The sequence below is a fragment of the Epinephelus fuscoguttatus genome, linkage group LG24 (genome assembly GCF_011397635.1).
Source record: "Epinephelus fuscoguttatus linkage group LG24, E.fuscoguttatus.final_Chr_v1".
Classification (NCBI taxonomy): domain Eukaryota; kingdom Metazoa; phylum Chordata; class Actinopteri; order Perciformes; family Serranidae; genus Epinephelus; species Epinephelus fuscoguttatus.
The window spans coordinates 16,679,799-16,700,382 of record NC_064775.1 but is presented as its reverse complement, the minus strand read 5'-3'; the positions used below and the strand labels follow the sequence as shown (position 1 = coordinate 16,700,382).

The 20,584-nt window shown below is 42.4% G+C and overlaps 1 protein-coding gene across 3 annotated transcripts in view; it reads left to right on the top strand.

Moving 5' to 3' along the window:
• The window catches only part of LOC125884958 (receptor tyrosine-protein kinase erbB-4-like), a 396,776-nt gene extending 380,974 nt beyond the window's left edge, over positions 1-15,802 (top strand). For all 3 annotated transcript variants that reach the window (XM_049570285.1, XM_049570286.1, XM_049570284.1), the window contains exons 24-27: positions 4,519-4,616; positions 4,770-4,940; positions 7,116-7,401; positions 9,254-15,802. In XM_049570285.1, coding sequence (XP_049426242.1) covers positions 4,519-4,616; positions 4,770-4,940; positions 7,116-7,401; positions 9,254-10,083 — 1,385 coding nt within the window. In that variant the 3' untranslated portion in view covers positions 10,084-15,802. The remainder of the gene's footprint in view (positions 1-4,518; positions 4,617-4,769; positions 4,941-7,115; positions 7,402-9,253) is intronic.
• Positions 15,803-20,584: the final 4,782 nt, after the last annotated feature.

Below are 20,584 nucleotides of genomic sequence, written 5' to 3'. Positions count from 1 at the left end.
GTAAATTATAATGCTCTCATGATACAGTACAGGCCAAAAGTTTGGACACACCTTCTCATTCAATGCGTTTTCTTTATTTTCATGACTATTTACATTGTAGATTCTCACTGAAGGCATCAAAACTATGAATGAACACATGTGGAGTTATGTACTTAACAAAAAAAGGTGAAATAACTGAAAACATGTTTTATATTCTAGTTTCTTCAAAATAGCCACCCTTTGCTCTGATTACTGCTTTGCACACTCTTGGCATTTTCTCCATGAGCTTCAAGAGGTAGTCACCTGAAATGGTTTTCCAACAGTCTTGAAGGAGTTCCCAGAGGTGTTTAGCACTTGTTGGCCCCTTTGCCTTCACTCTGCGGTCCAGCTCACCCCAAACCATCTCGATTGGGTTCAGGTCCGGTGACTGTGGAGGCCAGGTCATCTGCCGCAGCACTCCATCACTCTCCTTCTTGGTCAAATAGCCCTTACACAGCCTGGAGGTGTGTTTGGGGTCATTGTCCTGTTGAAAAATAAATGATCGCCCAACTAAATGCAAACCGGATGGGATGGCATGTCGCTGCAGGATGCTGTGGTAGCCATGCTGGTTCAGTGTGCCTTCAATTTTGAATAAATCCCCAACAGTGTCACCAGCAAAACACCCCCACACCATCACACCTCCTCCTCCATGCTTCACAGTGGGAACCAGGCATGTGGAATCCATCCGTTCACCTTTTCTGCGGCTCACAAAGACACGGCGGTTGGAACCAAAGATCTCAAATTTGGACTCATCAGACCAAAGCACAGATTTCCACTGGTCTAATGTCCATTCCTTGTGTTTCTTGGCCCAAACAAATCTCTTCTGCTTGTTGCCTCTCCTTAGCAGTGGTTTCCTAGCAGCTATTTGACCATGAAGGCCTGATTCGCGCAGTCTCCTCTTAACAGTTGTTCTAGAGATGGGTCTGCTGCTAGAACTCTGTGTGGCATTCATCTGGTCTCTGATCTGAGCTGCTGTTAACTTGCAATTTCTGAGGCTGGTGACTCGGATGAACTTATCCTCAGAAGCAGAGGTGACTCTTGGTCTTCCTTTCCTGGGTCGGTCCTCATGTGTGCCAGTTTCGTTGTAGTGCTTGATGGTTTTTGCGACTCCACTTGGGGACACATTTAAAGTTTTTGCAATTTTCCGGACTGACTGACCTTCATTTCTTAAAGTAATGATGGCCACTCGTTTTTCTTTAGTTAGCTGATTGGTTCTTGCCATAATATGAATTTTAACAGTTGTCCAATAGGGCTGTCGGCTGTGTATTAACCTGACTTCTGCACAACACAACTGATGGTCCCAACCCCATTGATAAAGCAAGAAATTCCACTAATTAACCCTGATAAGGCACACCTGTGAAGTGGAAACCATTTCAGGTGACTACCTCTTGAAGCTCATGGAGAGAATGCCAAGAGTGTGCAAAGCAGTAATCAGAGCAAAGGGTGGCTATTTTGAAGAAAGTAGAATATAAAACATGTTTTCAGTTATTTCACCTTTTTTTGTTAAGTACATAACTCCACATGTGTTCATTCATAGTTTTGATGCCTTCAGTGAGAATCTACAATGTAAATAGTCATGAAAATAAAGAAAACACATTGAATGAGAAGGTGTGTCCAAACTTTTGGCCTGTATTGTATGTTCATATGTAATCTCTTAAAATTTAGTTTTGGATTCTAATTGTTGTTTTGTGCATACCGAGAAGAGACCATTAGGGATATTAACATTTTCCTCAGACTCTTTATGAAATAAGAAGAACTCTGTGCAACTAAAATTACAGTTTATTAATTTACCATCCATTGAAAAATGAATTTACATGACCTCCACTATTTCTGAAAACATCAGCAAACATGTCACTCACACAACTCATGAATTTGCAGCTTTCAGAAAACGTCCACTCATGAGGTCATGAATGCCACATGAAGGGGTAATTCATATGGACTTTTAGTGGATACGGTTAATATGACCTCACTTGAATGCAGCAATAATTTCTGGCAAGAGACATTACTATTGATTTTTTAATTTCTTTTTCTTTGAGCACCACAAGCCGAGTGCCATCCAGCTCCATTATATTGGAGGGAAGGCAGACATTTCTACAGGCGGTATCTCCAAAACACAACAACTGACAACAAAACAATTTAGACTGATAAATAGCACCACAGGTTTGAAGAAAAATATTTATTTTTCATTTTCAGGGTGAGCTGTCCCTTTAATTTTCTTCTTTTACTCACTATTCAATGGCACAGCACCATAACAAAAGACCCACAAACACCACATGCACACTAAAGTGGAGTGACATCAGGTGAGCATCACAGCGGTGATCAGAAATAGCCAAACCAGGTCAAGCACTGACTCAACCCAGCGGGCGGGTCACGCCGCCCCCATCAAGAGCCAGAAGGAAGCCTGGCAATTGGCTGCATTAATTCTAATTACATGTTGACTGAGAGCCGTTGTTTGTGATTTGGTGTGCTGTCACACTGCGTGCCCCGCCGCCTCAGCGCCACCCCAATAAAGATGAAATAGTGTTTGATTGCTTGAGTAATTGCACCTCATTTAGGTAATGTGCCTGCGTGGGGCGCTAGAAGCGGAAATTAGATGAACTGAGCGAAGAGTGGCAGGCGAAATGACAACAGAGAAGGTCGAGGTTTATTTAAGGAGAGCTAGCTTCAGATCGTCAGCGGTTTCTATGGAGAGAAAACATACATTATTGCACAGGTTCTGGTTTGGAAACAGCTACGAGGAGTATTTTTTGTCACTTGGTAACCACTAAATTTGAACTAAAGTGAAATGAAGCAATTACATTCTGCTGCTGATCCGTGGAGCCTCCCTCTAGGATTGCTAGAGGCACCCAGACCCCACTTTAGCCAACACTGTTGTAGAATATGTAATGCAGACACTGAAATCAGCAACTCTGCTTGCTGTACTGTCTAATCTGAGCTGAGACTCCACCTGGCCTTTCACTTCACCTGCAGGGGTTTGCTCTGTTTACTGCAGCCTCAGGGAGGGAGAAGCAGGCTGGAGAGCAAAATGAAAAACACTTTCCTCCACCTTAATAACAACCTCTGATTTGCCCTTGAGCAAGGCACTTAGAGTTTAGAATGTGTGAAACTTTGTTTAAGTGAGCACTATGCTTGTTTATTCAGCATTTTTTGTATTGTCTAGAGAACTTTTATAGGCATTTTCCCAATAAAAAAAACATTCAGTCTGCAATACCTCTAGTTTAAATCTCAAGGATCTCCATTTTATTCTCTTTGACAGCATCTATGGTGATAAGCAGTGATTGCAGGTGTGTTCTTAGACCTCATTTCCCACTGATCGAAACAGCATCACCTGTGTGACATCAGTCAGTTGGCTCCTGTTTTTGCAGTGTCATCCTCCATAATCTTTTCATTCATTTCATTCATTCTGGCATTGTTTGGCTGAAGCAATCTTAGAGTTGCAACCCTAGCAGAGACCGAAAAATAAACAGCACGCCACTTCAAACATAAGTGAGTTGAACAGAATGTCAGATGTGTTAGCGCCGTCTTCCCCTTCTAGGGTTCCCGAGGTCATGGAAAACCTGGAGGAGTCATGGAATCCGTTTTTTTTGTTTGTTTGTTTGTTTGTTTGTTTGTTTGTTTTTGGTTTGTTTGTTTTTTCAGATCTGGAAACAAGACATTAGTAAAATCCTTAAAAATTTTGGGAAAAGTTGTGGAATTGTGTTTTGCATAATGAAATTGTTACAGTAATCTTCCATGGATAACCTTCTGTGTAATTTAACATAGTGGCCAATTTATTTCCTATAACTTTTGATGTTATGTACCATAGCTCTAATACGTGTCGGTGTGCGACATTTCGTTTACCATCACGTATGCTTCTATATTTTTTCCTATTATTCTGTCTCTTCCTCCATGTACGACAGCTAGCAAGAATTTTGTCTAAAGCAGGTTTGTTGCTGATATATTTGATTTATTCCGAGCAAGTGGGGCAAGACGTTCAGTTGTCACTCGGAGCACAATTGACCCTTAACTAAGTCCCGCCTCCAGATGCAGACTGGCCAATCGTAACGTAGCATCAGGCCGGCTCAGTCCAGGGTCTGACAACAACACTCATTACCTGGAGAGGTTGAAAAAAGATATACATTTCTTCCCTGTTCCAAAACCAAAATCAAACCCTGAAAAGTGTAGGGTTAGCTAGCTAGCTACTGAAGATATAGCCTACTGAATGTATACACATGCTGCTTTTGCTTGTGGAGGAGGGTGAAGGAGATTGTGGCAAAGTTTGATTGGCTAACTAGGAGAGGGATCACCCATTGTCAGCTGATTTGTGGGAGTGGTGGGTGTGCGACAGAGAGAATTGTGACTGGATATAGCGTAAAGAAAATCTTCCTGATCGAATTTACGCTGAGCTTCATTTATTTACATGAACATCTCAGAGATTATTACTTTAATTATCCTAACTGTAAACTATAATATACCACTTATTTGTGTAATATTATTTTATTTTGTTTGCCGTTTCCGCAGGCTGGATGATTGACGCAGACAGCAGGCCGAAGTTTAAGGAGCTGGCTGCTGAGTTTTGCAGAATGGCCCGGGACCCCCAGCGATACCTGGTCATCCAGGTGTGTTTGCCTCAACAGGCTGTCTGTCAAAGCACTGGATAATAAGGCTTTTAAATGCAGTAGAATGTAATGAGTCTAACTTGTAGCAATAATAGCACCCATTAGATGAAATCAATCACATTAAGTGACGTTTTCATCATGTCACCTGTTTAGGGAGACGACCGCATGAAGCTCCCCAGCCCCAATGACAGCAAGTTCTTCCAGAGCCTTCTGGACGAGGAGGATCTAGACGACTTGATGGATGCTGACGAGTACCTGGTGCCTCGAGGTTTCAACATGGCTCCTCCGTCCTACACAACCAGGCCTCGAGTTGACTCCAACAGAGTAAGGACACAGCTTCAGCATGTAGACAACTGCTATATTTAAACATTTTTTAATCACTAATTCTGCTGCAGTCTTGATATGGCTCATAAACGTGTTTCTAAAATGACATTTTAAGGTGTTGAAGCATAAACCTTCAGCTATAATTAAATATGTTATATAATAACGAATCATATCTCATTATAAAACCATTTCATGTCTTCTGTTTAACCTCAGAAACGTAATATTTCTCTCTGGTCAAAAACTGCCCGACTCACTGTCCTCTGTAAGTGCTCAAGGTGGTTAAGAACTTCCAATACACTGATGATTTTCCTCTGCTAATGGCTCACCTCCATCATTTCCATCCCAGCGTGTGTGGCTTAAACCTGGGCTCTTTATGCACCGGCTCCCCAGGCCCCAGGTTTCATTACTCAGAGCTCCATAAGCAAATAACAGACGCTCTCTTAAAATGCCGGAGCCGTTTACTAATAGACAATGAGCGGCTGTTTGCTCTGCAGCATGCGCCACGTGCCGCTGGCCCATGGCTCTGCATCTTATGCCCCTCTACCCCCGTGACCTACCCATTTTACAGCGGCTTTTTGCTCCCTAAAGAATACACACGTACCTCAAAGAGAAAATACACACACTAATCTGTCCAGGGTCCTGCGTGCTCAAGGTCAGCACCCCTATCATGAATTGAAACTCCTTTGATTATGCAGTCAAAAGCCCCAACATGCCCACACAGGGAAAGCAAGCCATTTTTAAAATCCATTGGCTGCCTGACTTTGCCACAGGAAGTTAGTTATTCAGGTTGCGCCACCGCAGACGCAGACCGATACAGACAGTTATCTAATCTGGGCTGATTTGCTCTCACACTCACACTTGAAAAGAGGAGCGGATAATGACTGGCTTTGAAGAAGGGATGAACAGAGAAGTTTGGAGGAGGGGGATGTTGATTGCGATGGAGGGAAGACAGTGGGAGTAGGTGGACGGATATAACCTCAGAACGTTTCCTTTTTTTTTCTTTCCTTCTTTCTCTGTTGTGTTTTGTAGCTCTGCTTCCTGTAATTGCTGCTGTAGTGCTAGCAGTTGGCAAGAGTGCCGAGGAGTAGGCCTGGGTTAAATAGCCCACGGCAAGCCAACACAGCACCACGAGAAGCCCTTTGCCTCACATGTCATGTTTTGTTTTTTCTTATGGGGTTTTTTGTTCTTTTTTTGAGGTGCAGGTGTTTGTATCGTAGCTGTGCCTGACTGCCCTTCACAGTCCCTTAAGGCTGATGACTACACCGACAGAACTTTGTTGGAGAATTTTAGCCTCGACAGGCAGCTGCACGGGTTAAAAGTCCCACTTCCTTTGCCGCAGGTGGCATACAGCTGGCTTAAACTGACTCAGACTTCATGATATTTGGCTTTCACGCCATTTGTTTGGAGTGGTGCAATTGAGCCGGAGTCAAACATACAAAACATGCATCAAAGTTTCCCCAGAAGAACAAAGAACGTCAAACTACAGTTTGCTGTAATGAATGGATAAGAACAGCCCAGGTGCCCAAAGTGTCAAGGGCCCCACTCACTAGCAAAATGATCGGGAAGGAACAACGATCCAAGACGCTTTTTTTTCTCCCAGTGAGGACTGGGATATATGTAGTTCACATAATCTGGTCGAAAGCAATATATATTTTCTAACGCTTGAAGAGCCACTCATTACTGAAAGTGTATGTCATCCAACAGAGACAATAAAAACTAAAGGAATGGTCAGAGTTGTCATATTGAAATTTAAGGTGTGCTGATGGATTCACATCGTCAACTCATACACTGGGTAGCATAACAAGTAAACATTCCACCTTAAAAGTTGCCAGCGGTCGGCCCAGTGAATTAAGTTATTTTTTCTCAAACTACAGCTGCTGCAAGAGGCAGCAAAACATCCTTTATTTTAAAGTTACAGTTTACTCATATATGCAAAATTCACCGTTTGTATGAACAGTGGTTACCAAAGTCTCAAAACCTGAGCAGAGTGACCGTCCACTACTGACCAATCAACATTTGCAGTGTTCACAGCTCCACGTTTTAGTACCAGATCATTGTGCTAGGTACCCCTGGTTCCATTGGTACCATCCACAACTTTTAGCAGTGGAAATGTAATATGAGTCTCATAATCCACCCCTGTTTGCTCAGTAACAGTGTTTTGTCTCTCTACTTCAGAACCAGTTTGGCTATCGAGATGGTGGTCCAAACCCTGCAGAGGCCTCTGCCGCAGGTGCCCAGGCCAGCGTGAATCAGGAAGCCACAGGTGGACTGGGTCCAGCCCTGGAGGATCAGCGCTGTAATGGCAGCCTGCACAAGAAGAGCCTGAGCCAGGCTGGAGTAGAGGACAGCGGGGGCCAGAGGTACAGCGCTGACCCCACCATCTTCCTCGGGGAGAGGGCACCCAGAGGGGACACCGATGAGGACGGATACATGACACCCATGAAGGACAAGAGCTCCTCAGGTACTCTCACACCTACCATACACTAGACGACTTTGATAATACTTTTAAAAGAGTAAAGACTGGGGATCTTGCAGAGTCACCATTTACAAGACTACAACTAGATTTATTTTGAAACTATTTCCTATCCTACTCCTAGTAGAAAAAAAAAATTCCACCAAAGTCCCTTTAAGAAATATGATATTTTGGCAATGTCTTACCTGTCTGCAAAACCACATACTGTATCTCTAGAAACACAAGATAAAAGGTCTCATATGTCGACAGTTTTCTTGTCAGATCGGCATCGATATAATCCATAAAGACATCCAGATACAACATGAAAGGTTGCGTTGGTTGTTGATGTTCTGGGACACCGTTTTCTGTGTTCTGCCACGTTTCCCCCTGACGCCACAGAGCAACGTTAAACTATAACGTTGACTTTCTACATATCATATCGATGTTAAAGTATGTCTGTTTTCATCAGTGTCTGACGCCGCAAGTAACTGCCCAAGCACCGGATTTCGTTTACTTTGGAGTGAGACTGAGTTGTTTCCACAGTCCAAGAGAACTGAGACTTGTTCAAGTTCTTGCACCTCTTTGGAGTCTCTTCCATGTTAACTGTCTACCCAGTTTGTTGCGTCCGGTTTGGTGCTGGAGAGAGCAATGCTATTGGTTGGTTGACAATGAAGTCACTTAACTTTAGTATCAAAACCAAGAACTTCTTAAATTAAACATGTTTTCGTCAAAATGACAAAACAAGACAGCCCGGACTGAGTTTTTTGACCATCTTAAACCAAACAATCGAGGTCACCAACTAAGGTAACACCCTCATGATTTTATTCCGACACTGGAAATTTGTCTGTGTCAGTGAAATTGCTTGAAAAGCCATTTGGTATAAGTAAAATACAAATGAGTAAAATACAAAACACATTAAAATCAGGTTCACTTCCCAGAGCACTTTCGAAAAAGCTAAAAATAAATCCAGGTTGAAATTCTGCAGCCCTGCAGGGCAATTTGTTGTGACCATGCATAACTGTATTGTAGGAGTTGTATTTAGTCCACAGCATGGTGGAGATAATACTAAACTTTGTAATACACATACCTCATTATATTAATTTCAAATAACACAATGCCATAGAAATAAAAGTCTGACACAGTCTTCTATGGTGTTCCACAAAGACTGAAACACAATTTAAATGTAAAACAAGTGCATCCTGTATGTACTACAAATTCCATCCGAGTGCACCTTCTCCCCGCTCTGTCATCTCGCTGCTCATTCACAGAGTAAATATAATCTTTTGTAGTATATTCTGCCTGTCATTTTGCCTGTTCATTTCATTTCACTCCATTGATTAAAATTCCTACCCAGTTTCCGTCAACGGTGTATGTCAGCTACTACAGAGTCATGTTTTGCCTTTGATCATAATTCAGTCCATCAGCCCTGCTCTCGCACTGCCGTCTTTGATTTCTGAGCAGCTCAAAATATAACAAAGCCTGCAGCAAAATGCATCTGATGCAATGTCAAGGAGCGGAAGAGTGGGCAAAATCAATAGGTTTCGCACCCCACTATTATAGCGTTTGGAAGCAGTGAAGAGGGGTCATTTGCTGGCATTTTCACCCCTGGCAGATGGAGTTTCCAGTGCCAAAGAACTGCTGGCATGTTGCCCGTCTGGTCCTGAGTGGCTGCCATTATCGCCATTATCATCACCATCTTCTCCCCTCATTAGCGAGTGATCTCTTTCTCTTACTCTTTCAATTTTCATTTCTTTTGTTTTCCCTTCTCTTGATTTGATTTCTGTGAATCTTTGTCTTATTCTCTCCTAAACCTCTTTTCTCTTGTTCTCCACTTCCCTCCCTTTTCTGATCTGTGCTACAGAATATCTGAATCCCATTGAGGAGAACCCATTTGTCTCTCGACACAAGAACGGTGAGATCCACGCCTTGGATAACCCGGGCTACCACAGCACACCCAACAGCCAGCCCAAAGGGGAGGACGAGTACATCAACGAGCCCCTATACCTCAACACCTTCCACAGCCCCGCCGAGCTGGGCCTGGAGGCACTGAGGAGAAATGGTCTTCCCCTGCCCACCCAGCCTCCTTCTTCTATCGCTTCTTCAGGCTCCCACCTCCCACTTACCATCCAGACCAGCCTGCCCCATTACCCCCTCCCTACTGCCCAGCCCTCTCCATCTGGCATGCCTTGCCACCACGGCCCACCGACCCACATCCTCCACGCCCACCACACCATCAAACCCGCAGGACAGCCTGGCAATCCAGGTGGCGGCTCCGCCAGCCAGAGCCAAACAGGAACTACTGCCCAAGCCCAGGTGTGCCAGTCAGGTGCCCTGTCCACTTCGGCCACCATTGGGCACGGCAGCCTGCCAGCCTACCAGATCCACGCCACCACGCACCCCGCCAGCATGCTGAAGCACGGACAGACGTCAGGTAAAGTCAGCGGGAAAAAGCTGAAGGTGACCTTTGACAATCCAGAGTACTGGCAACACAGCTTGCCCCCCAAATCGTCTAACCAGGCGATCCCTGACGGCGCCCAGGGCGGCTCCACCAACGCCAAGCTCTTCTATAAGCAGAACGGACACATACGGCCGGCGGTAGCTGAAAACCCCGAGTACATGTCTGAGTTTTCCCTGAAATCTGGCACCGTCTTGCCCCCTCCACCCTACCGACAGCGGAACACTGTGGTTTAAATCGTTCCAAACCTTCCTCAATCTGACTCTAGCCTCCAGCAACCCAGACATCCTCTCCGGTTCCACTGTTCCACGCAGAGGGGAGCGGCCTCAACCAGAGCCCCCAACTCTTTCCAAATACCGTGCCATCTGCTGTAGACCGTAGCGACATCAGAAGGAGGTGGACCGAACCGAGCCAAGCAAACCCAACTCACCTTCATCCAATCCAGTCCATTTCTGTCCTGTAGATAGAGACTGCGCTCCACGTCACTGAGAACGTGAAGGTTACGGTAGTTTTCAAGGGACACATAACTGTCACACAGCAGTGGACACACAGCACAGTGTTGTCCCAGCGAGGCAGACCGCAACAAGATGGATTTGGCGTAGGGGACCTGAACTCACTGCCAGCCACTGCGGTGTCAGATTCACGAGAGGAACAAGATGTTTTCTTATTTTTTCAGTATAAAGGTCTGAAGATGAACTTCTAAGGGTTTCTGAAATAAGCAAACAGACGGAACAAATAGAGTCTGTAAGATGTCAAGATGTCTTGTTTTGTGAATGACCTTGTAGAGTGAGGCGAAACAGCAAAATATGGAGGAATAAAAGGCTGAAAAGGGTTTAGTCAGGACATCCAGTATTATGAGGATGGAGCACTGAAAGCTGATCAATCATATTCACTCTTTTTGCCTATAGGATTATACCGTACATCCTCCAATTTTCCGTCAAACATGTGAAACTCATCTCATCTTTCTTACTGTAACTGTGATACTGTGATGGCCAAAACTACAGTGATCCCTCCACACGTCTGTAGTTCGACCATTGACTTTTTAACTCGCCTGAAAAACACACAGGGCAACTGCTGTTTTTGTTGTTTTTGGTTGACTGCTGTCTGCTTGGAAAGGCTGATCAAAAACAGCCTTTTCCAAGCCAAAGGGAATAAGGGAAAAAAATACACTGTAAACATTTTTATAAACACTGATTGCAGGGTTGAGACGATTGATTTTTATACACTGGTTTTCCCATTTAGAACAGGAGGCTAACTTGATGAGTGTCTTGCCATAAGAGTGGGAGGATAGTTAGGGAAATTCCTGAATCTGCTGAATAGTGTGATATCTACAAAGCAGCTGAACTAAAAATGGTGATTATAGAGACAGAGAGTGAGAGAAAAAAGAGAAAACATCTACAGAGAGGAAAGAAAAAGTTCATACAAGCCGCCTAATGAAGACCTCAAGGAATGAACAAGACAGCACCAGCAGAGCACAGAAAAACTACTTTTGTGTGTGTGTGTTTATGTCAGTGTGAATGGAACAAGTGTGTGTGTGTGTGTGTGTGTGTGTTCACATATTAGCGAGCCAGTTTGACCCCGCGGGGATATCTGCGGGGAAAGAGATGCGGTCGAAGTCGGTGATGATACGGTCGACAGCTTCAGTACAGCTGTTAAACAACAGTAAGCTCAACACTGGTCCGACCTCAAAGACTTCCATCATATGACTGCTGTCAACAGAAAACATTTCTACTGTCTCACTGAGTGGCAAACAGCACCAAATTTCTGGGAGGTTTTCATCTTTTTAGGTGTTGGATGGTTAAAGTCAGGAATCTGAGGCTTTATGAAGGAGCTATTGATGCACACAGTGATGGTTCTGTGCCAAAATTAACATGTGTCTCTATCGCAGTGTTCATTTATAAGGTACTTGACTGTAGCTTGGATCTAGTTCTTAAAAAATTATAAATACTAACCACTTTTTCTCTGGACCCACTCGTCTCTATGGCAGCAAATTTGGACACGATACCAGTGAAGATGGGGAATGGAGGCAGTGTCTGTCGTTTCTGACATAGTTTGTCCTTAATTCATCAGTGGCACCTTGAAATCAAGAGCCTGTTGCAAGCCTGACCACCCTGCAGTCAAGAGGTATCTGGTTTGGTCTAAGGTGGCAAAGCAACCTGCACAGTTTTTTAAATCATGCTTTTTATTTTACTCTAATAATCAACAACAAAGATCAGGACTACATTCATGTTCTCATTCGACTGACTTTTAACCTGAAGGTGCTGTCAGTTGCACTTTGGCTGCTCTAATTGGCAGTGTTAACAACCAAATTGCTTAATATTTTTGAAGGACCTTATTGCCCAGAAGTCAGAACTCCATAAGCTATTAACCTTGTCTCCTACAAATGATATAGATATGTTAATTCATATAGTAATCCAGCAAATACATACCTGGGAAATCAAATAAGTACTGTATTAACCTAATTTCTGGGAGACAGGGTTAAACCTACGCCTACATGTGATCTTCGTAGTTGCTGGTCAAGGTTGCTTGAATTTTCTTTCAGCTAATTACTTAATATTGGTAAATGTGTCAAAGGTACAACTTAGAGGAGACTGTAATGTCTTTATAGGTTTGTTGTTGTTGTTGTTGTTCAAGTGCAGCTGTATATTGTTAATTTGTACTTTTCCCAACACTGAATTATTAGTCTGGCTGCTGTTTGACGATGCCTTGGATCCATTTACACTAAAGGCCTTTGCACACCAAGTCAATGGAGTTTCAAGCAGTGAAGATGATTTTGTCATAGATAGGAGACAGAAATTGGGTTTTTCCAATCCTGAGAAGGTCTCTAGAGCAAGGAGAGTTTACCTGTCAATAAAACTGGAATTATCCCAGTGGTTTCAAAGACTGTTTCAGGTGATCCAGTTTGATACCCTGCTAACAATACTAGAATCGGACATTGACAAACAGACCACCAATGTCAGCAATCCAATTGATCCTGAACACAAAAGGGGCTGGCAGTATGTCTAAGATAGGGACATGCTGACCCACTTGCCAGAATAAGCATTGGCATTGTACATTTCTGCAAACCATGAATACATTTTTAAATTGGGGAATGAAAGAAATCTGTGACTGACATTAAGTGAGGTTGTATTTACTTTTAAATGTGCAACAATTTCAGGCAAAAAAAAAATAAAAAATACGGACTTGGTGTGCAAAGTCCCAGAGTGACATCATGAAAAGCATCCCAGCTGAGTTTTACTCTTGAGATCCCCAAGCTCTCAAGAGAATCATTGTAACCCTCACTACTGACGCCTCTGCAGGCAAACTGCCAGTCAATGCTGCTAAAAGCGCTGGTGTTACAGCCATTATTTCTTCCGACAAGCCATACAGGAGACCTGTGGGTGGGAAAATACCACAAAGCTTGCCAACCTTCAAAGATCAAGAGGAAAATTTTGTAATGGTGGTTTGCCTCTTCCGAGAATCACATCTTAGTTCAATCAGTATGGACACAATCATATAGTTCCTGAACCTATAGCAAGTTTTTCCAGCTCTTACACATTGCATATTAATATTAATGTAATTGTAATTTGTCATTCAGCTGCGTGCTGTTTTCTTGTTTAGGATTTTTATTTAGTGCATTTTAATGCCTCTGTGTGTGAACGTGTTCGTCCGAGTAAGCTGTATATGTTTGTCCTCCCCTTGGAGCACTTTGATCAAACTCGCGGGTAGAAAGAAAAGATTTCCACCCTTCGTTACTGAAATATTCAACTTGTTTATCCGGCCGTTTACCACTTCAGAAAGCAAAAAGCTTCAGCAAAAGTCAGAGGAAGGTGCTGCGGCCGGGAGTTCACCAAGAAAACACATTTGAGGTGGTACTGACCAGCCTCAAGAATGTCCTTGTTTCCGAGTTGATGGTTTTTTTGTTTGCTTCAAACAGTATTTATAACGCTGCTTTGATGATATCATGATTATTTGATGAAGGAGTATTTTGTAGTCCCTTTTGGAGCTCTAATTCAATGAAATAGAGACAGCATTTAATATCAATGTGAAATATTTATGACGCGTTTCAGCTTGTTTATACTGAGCGATGGAAGCGTCTGCCAAATCTGGGTTTCAAGAAGGAGGAGGAAAATAAAGAAAAGCACGATGGTGGTAAGAAGAAAAACACACGCCTTGGTCTCTCTTGTTTGGCCTAAATTATACTGCAGACCCAGGCAAAATGCGTGTTTGAATCAAGATTAGATTAAAAAAACTGATGAGACGACTGAGACGACTGAGCCTCACATGTTCTCGAGAGCACTTCAGAGTATCCAAGACACTTTGCAACCGTGCGCTTTTAATTGAATCTACTCAAAAGTTCATTGCCAGAAAAGGAAGAAAAACATACCTGAAGTTTGTCAAGTCTTGTTTTTGTCATCCAAAGGCCTTGGTTTTTTTTTTTCTTTAGTACCGCAACTACTTTTTCCCTTTCTGCCGACTAATCTCATTTCTTGTTTCAAACATGTTTCGCCTTGGCGTCGGACTGTGTTACCTGCTGCTATTTGTCTCAGCCCTAAACACTCATGTGGCTCATGGCATTTCAAGAACACACCATGGCAACTAGTGTTGCTGATCACTTTTTTTATTTCCACTTTTTACCGTTTCCTCTGAGCCAAGGTGCAGAGGCATGTAGCCAGAAGTGAATCCTTCGATATTTCATCCTGAGCAGTTACCTACCATATAGGCTGCGTTAGAGTCTAGTGTATAGTACAATATCACCTTGCATGGTACCCAAAGTGAGTGTTTTACTGCCCTCCACCTTTGTATCTCTTCATTGATGACAGTATTATATTCAAATTTCAGAGTTGGAGAAAATATTTTTTTTTACTGAATTCAGTAGCACAAACTGGGAATTTCTTTTTTGTGTATAGTACCCTTTTAATGTTGAGTTATTTTCCATATTATCAAGTTTTTCTTCAAGAAAAAAAAGACTTGAATCTTTTTTTTTTTTCCACTATTGTGTTGTTTACCGCACATTATGAAACACGTTTGTCATTCTAGCCGCAGTTTTTAGTTGTCCACATCTTAATTGCACAAATCATCACTTTCATTTCCTGTGTTTAAATTATCAGATAAATGTACAGAATCTTTGGGGTTTCCTCCAAAACTTATCTAACACACTTCAGCAACAAATGTGAATAGTATTTTTATAAAGCACTGAAATGGCCGACGTGGTGAATTTGTAAATAAGGAGGCGATGCTTTGAATTTATATGGTCTTCTCTCCTACTGCTGTTTTCTCCTGCTTATAACAACTTGTACAAAAAGAGCCGTACATATTTGCTTTATGTAAGTGTACCTTTTGGACTAATGGGGATTTGATTTTAAAAGTGCTTGTTGACCCTTTTTCCATGTGGAACTCTTGTGACGCCCTTTTTCTCCAGAGCTCTGTGGCTGTCCTCATGTATTGTTTCAGTTTAGGTGAGCACTGTAAAAGTGGTGGTGGTGATGGTGGTGGTGGGCGGAGGGGGGTGTTGAATCCACCTGGTATCTCTGTTCAGCTTCCCCTATGCCTGCCACATTTCATTTGTCCCTCAGTAATGAGAACACACCAGAACAAGCAAACTTCTCCTCTTTATCTTTCTAATACTCATAAAACTGAAACCAGTGCTGCCAACCAACCTAGATAAACTGTGTTATCCTCTCTGCTTACTTTCTACTGGAAATACTACTGAGCCAAGTCTGACCTCCTCCTCCTCCTCTCCCCTGAAAGGCAGAGCACAGCCTTCACAGTACATCCTGTTTTCAGTTCATTTTCTTATTTGTTTTTGCATGCTTTTAGAGGAGACATAGTAGAGAGAAGGCGTTCTTTCCATACTTCCCCATGTCCCTTTATCCAAGACGGTCACTGCTGACTGTCTATCTGAGTTATTTGAAACCATACCCAAAGCTTTATATCATAGAAATACCGTTCCTCATGTTTGTTACATGAATCTGTCAAAAGTATATTTTTAATTTAATATAAATAAAGATTGATTCAGTATATGTTGCTGTGGTTTGGTGGTGATTTTGTTGTTCATCTTGCACAGTGGTGTCCCCAGAAATTTTTCACAGGAATGACGAGAGCCCTGTTTCCACCGAGCAGTACGGTATAGTTCAGTTCCTACCGCTAAAATTTCGGAACGATAAATTAGCTACAGACTTCCCTCTGTATCACCGATAATGAGGAAATACAGTGAGTGCTGGACGGAGCAGTGAGTGACAACAACCCGAGTTACTTTTGGTTCCAAAGGTACCATACTGAAAGTGCCTGGTGGAAACGGGGCTTAGGTGAGGCCACTGTAAATCCTGGGGTGGCACACCAAAACCAACAGCTATAACTGATTTTCAGGAATTTGGTCATGCTGCTGTAGTATATAGGCTAGATGAAAACTACACCAATATGGTGAGTTAAGGAACTGCACACTGATATACTATGGTTTCTTATTTTCAGGCTGTTCTCATGTGTCATGCATACGTTTCCTGACAAAAAGTCATGCACCAAAATTTGAACATAACCCACTTAATCATGAGCTAGTAATACATGTATATACCAAGTATTTGGGAAAGCTGCGATCACATGACCACTTCGGCGATGGGAGTGAAGAGCGAAGTGGTCACGTGAGGAGGCAGGTTGGGGTGGTGGACATAGGACTTTCCCCCAGGAGACTGATGTTTGGAATGGTGTAAACTTCAAGTGCACTTTTAGTCACTTTAAGGTATGTCGTCAAATGTTTCTTTTCCCTAAGTCTAACCTGCCTAACTTTACGTTAAGTTAGGGCTGCCTGATAATGACTAAAATGATAATCACTACTATTTTGATCAGTGCTGAGAGCACCATTATTAATCACGATTATTAATTGATTTTAGGGACAATATATTTTTATTGCATTTTTCCATTTTAATAAACAGAACACGGCTTTCACTCCCATGTTGTGCTAAATCCCTGCAAATCTACAAATCAAAATAAAACTTCTCCTTATTCACAGTGCGTCTCCCAGATGCAATTAAATATAGCCTTACAAAAAATAAATGTGCCATTACAGAATGCAACCAGCATTGCTGGTTGGGCAAAGGACAGTGTTTATTTGACACATATCTTTAGCCAGTTGGAACACAACTGCATTTGTTATTGCAGTCTGAGCTTTATTGTTTTCATTTATTTATTTTTTAACAGAGGTCATGGTGTAGTGATACACTGCAAAGCAACGCTTCTATGCATGTCTGAGTTGATACTGGACAAGGACATGGATTCAGTGCGGTGACGTTAGCAACATCATTCTTCTTGGCTCTCATTGTACTGCAGATTGTGATGGTTTAACAAGTTAGTTGTGTAGCTTTGCAGCACAGACACAGTTTTCATGGACTCGTTGCATATGATTTGTTCTCTCCTGAACCCAAAGTACTTCCAAATAACAAATGATGACGGTTTACTAACAGATGATTTTTATTTTGCCTGTCGGCAGTCACAACATTCAGGAACATTTTTCCCAGGCTGCCACTGTAGGACATGCGTACAGTAGCATGACATCTCTTCAAAAGTGGGGTAGACTGCTTAGGAAGTTTAGAAAGTGCTTAATTTAATATGCAGCAGAGTTTTCTATGAGCGGCGCATGCATTTCAAATATCAATATCACAGTCAATCATGTTCATTTTATTACAGGAAGCCAAAATCATGATGGTGATGAATATTTGATTATTGTGCAGCCCTATGTTAAGTTTCATTGAATCTGTAGGATATCATAAAAACTCTCTCAGTGACAGCTTTACAGCTCATTATTAGCTGGTAACTAGCTTCTAGTGGTCCAGACCATTCTGCTGAAGAAAGATTGGGGAGGCATGGCTGTGTCAGTTGCATTTGAACACCCTAGAAAGATTACATCTGACGGCCAACTCGCACGTACGTTCTGCACCTGCCTGGTCGAAATCCAAAACATTGGAATTGGAATAAAAAGTTAGAATATCATAGATGAAACAGTCTGACCGCTAAATATCAACACAACTTTGAAATAAATTAACATTTCTCGAAGTCAAAGCAAATCTTGTTGGCTATACCAAATTAATTGAGTTTTTCAGATTATAAAATACTCATGGGATTTAACTGCTTAAGAAACATGCATGCAAATTGTTACCTTCATTATTTTAAGTTGAACCAGTGGATTACTTTTTAGAGTGCAGAATGGAGCAGCATGCCAACAATGGAAACTTCTGATAATGGAAACAAAAAAATGGCCGTGTACCAAACTGGACTGAACTCGAATGCTTGGTATAAGCAACGCTTCATTTCTCACCAAAAAGGGCCAGTGTTGGTGCCGGCAATTGCATCAGGGGGCCATGGCACCCCCTTGGTCTTGCAGCTAAAAAACAACATCTAACACTCAAGTTTGAGGGAATGTAAACACATCTGCAAAAGAAAAAGTTTGGATGTTTTTTAACACACTTGCTGGCAAGAGTAAACAAAAATTGTTCTCAAAGCAAGGCTGTTTTTGAGAAGAATTACACCTGATGTTTTAAGAAAGGCCTTGATAATTCTTCCTGTTGTGCTTTAAAGTAGTTTATCTGGAAAATGAGCTACTTCAGCAGCTGTAACCCCGGTTGGGATTCTGTGTCTTGCTCAAAGACATCTCAGCAGGGAAGCTGTGGAGCCCTAAACCGTGGTTCCCCTGCTCGACTCGCCACCCTGCTGCCTGTAAGTAGAGCAGAAAATGAAAGCCCCATTCGGTTGCTCTAATCCTCACTCTAACAGCTTTAATAATAAAATTTAACAGATGGTGTCTTTAATTAAGGCGAGGAAGCTCTCAAGTTCCAGTGTGCTTATTTTGACCCGACTTCTTAAGATCAACATTACAGAAGTTGCACTGGAGGCGAGATTTCTGCACCGCACAACACTTTCATGCTCAAAAGGACTTGCAGATGAAGACCAGCCGCATCAAACGCTCCGCAGCGTTCTCCTAGCCTCCTCCGAAAGTTCGCCTCAAATAGGCTAATGTGTGGATATAACATTTTGCTCCCGTTTTTCCTCTCGCCCCGTGCTGCGCTTAATCCGCTGTTTACCCAAGTGTCGGTTATGTAAACTGGCATGGGCAACATCGTTTGCTATGCAGCGCTCCTCCATTGCTGCTGCATTCCCAGGCTTTCATTTCAATCATAAATAATACAAAACTGTCCAATGGCAGAATATGAGCTTTCTGAAGTCACTGCTATTAATACTAATAAGGCAATGGGGGTGCTTTAAGTAAACACTGTTTATGAACAGAAATCCCTCTCCTTTCTTTTCCTCCTTTTCCCCTCTCTCCTCTGTCTATTAGTTTCCTCAGAGCACTGAGACTCAATTAGTAAGCACATCGAGATCCACCATAGTAATTTAGTGGGGGCTTCTGCTGCAGAGTAACACTATTTGAACTATTTCCAGTTATATTCACATATAGCTACTTATTCAAAATCTATATTAGGTCTGCCTGCTTGAATCGCTGTCAGAAAAATTATGCTTCCCATTTTCTATGTAAAGGAAAATTTAATTGATACTCACTCACTCCCTTCCTAATGTTGAACTCGCATAATAGACAGATTATCTTGAACATTAAGCACACTTCCCGACAGGACTTTTGCACATTATCACCCACACCAGACAGCAAAGGGGGGAGGTCACTGTTAATTTGGCAACCGCTGTATAACCATTTGTCATTGTGTTACAAGTCTCCTTTATAGCCGATCTTCCAGTGAAGCCTGCTGTCACCACCAGGAGATGGGCTTCAGCTCCATCCCGGAGGCCTGTAGCAATTATACTTACAGCTGCCCCGTACACCTGTGACATAGCTCGCTGATGACAGCTCATCGCCGACACACCGCTGCTGTTTAATTGCAGCGTGTCACCTTGACGGCTTTTACCCACACATCCTTGCACCAAAGAAACAAGGCGAGTGTTTGAAATGGCTCCACAAGCTTGATGATTCTTTTATATTATGGCCTAAGGTTTGACCGCTGTGTTCGGAGCTGCAGTTGTTTTTTATTTTTTCCAAGTATTCTCCTCAGGACTCGAAAACCCTGGAAATAGAATTTAGGCCACAAGGCCGAACTATAATTCTCCATATAAACTGACATTTTCTGTCTTCAAGGGTGTACTTATTTCATGACCAGGAACTACCTTAAAATGAAGAATAACGCCACTTGAATTGTTATTGGAATTAAAAAATACAGCATTTTATCAGCGAGCTGCCTGAGCCTATTCTGATTGAAAAAAATATGTCCTTTTTAAACATTGTAAATGTCCCAGCTCTCATATTTCCATGCGTACCGACCTGAGCCTGGTTATAGACCCTGAACTTTTATCGGAGTCTGTGAGTCTGCTCTGTGAGTCCTTCACCGGTTTGTGCTTAACATTTCACACAACAACAAAGATCATAATAATAAATCTTTAAATGGAAGTAGCATTGTAGACGGTGGTGGTCTGTGCGCCATTGTATACATCCAGACACATGGACGGAGAATTCTTTTCACTATGTTACCAATTCGTTCTGTTGCGCCATTATTTCAATGTCTCGGTCGTCTCCTACAGTTGTATCTTACTTGAGCTACTCAGCACTGCTTTCACAATCTCCTGTGGTACTGCTCTGTTATGTCTGTATCCATAAGCTTTCAGAAAACGTGCACAAAATAATGCAGAGTACAGACAGAAAGGTGGTACAGTGGTTAGCATTGTTGCTTACAGAAAACTTGTTACGACTTTAACTTCCTCTTGATT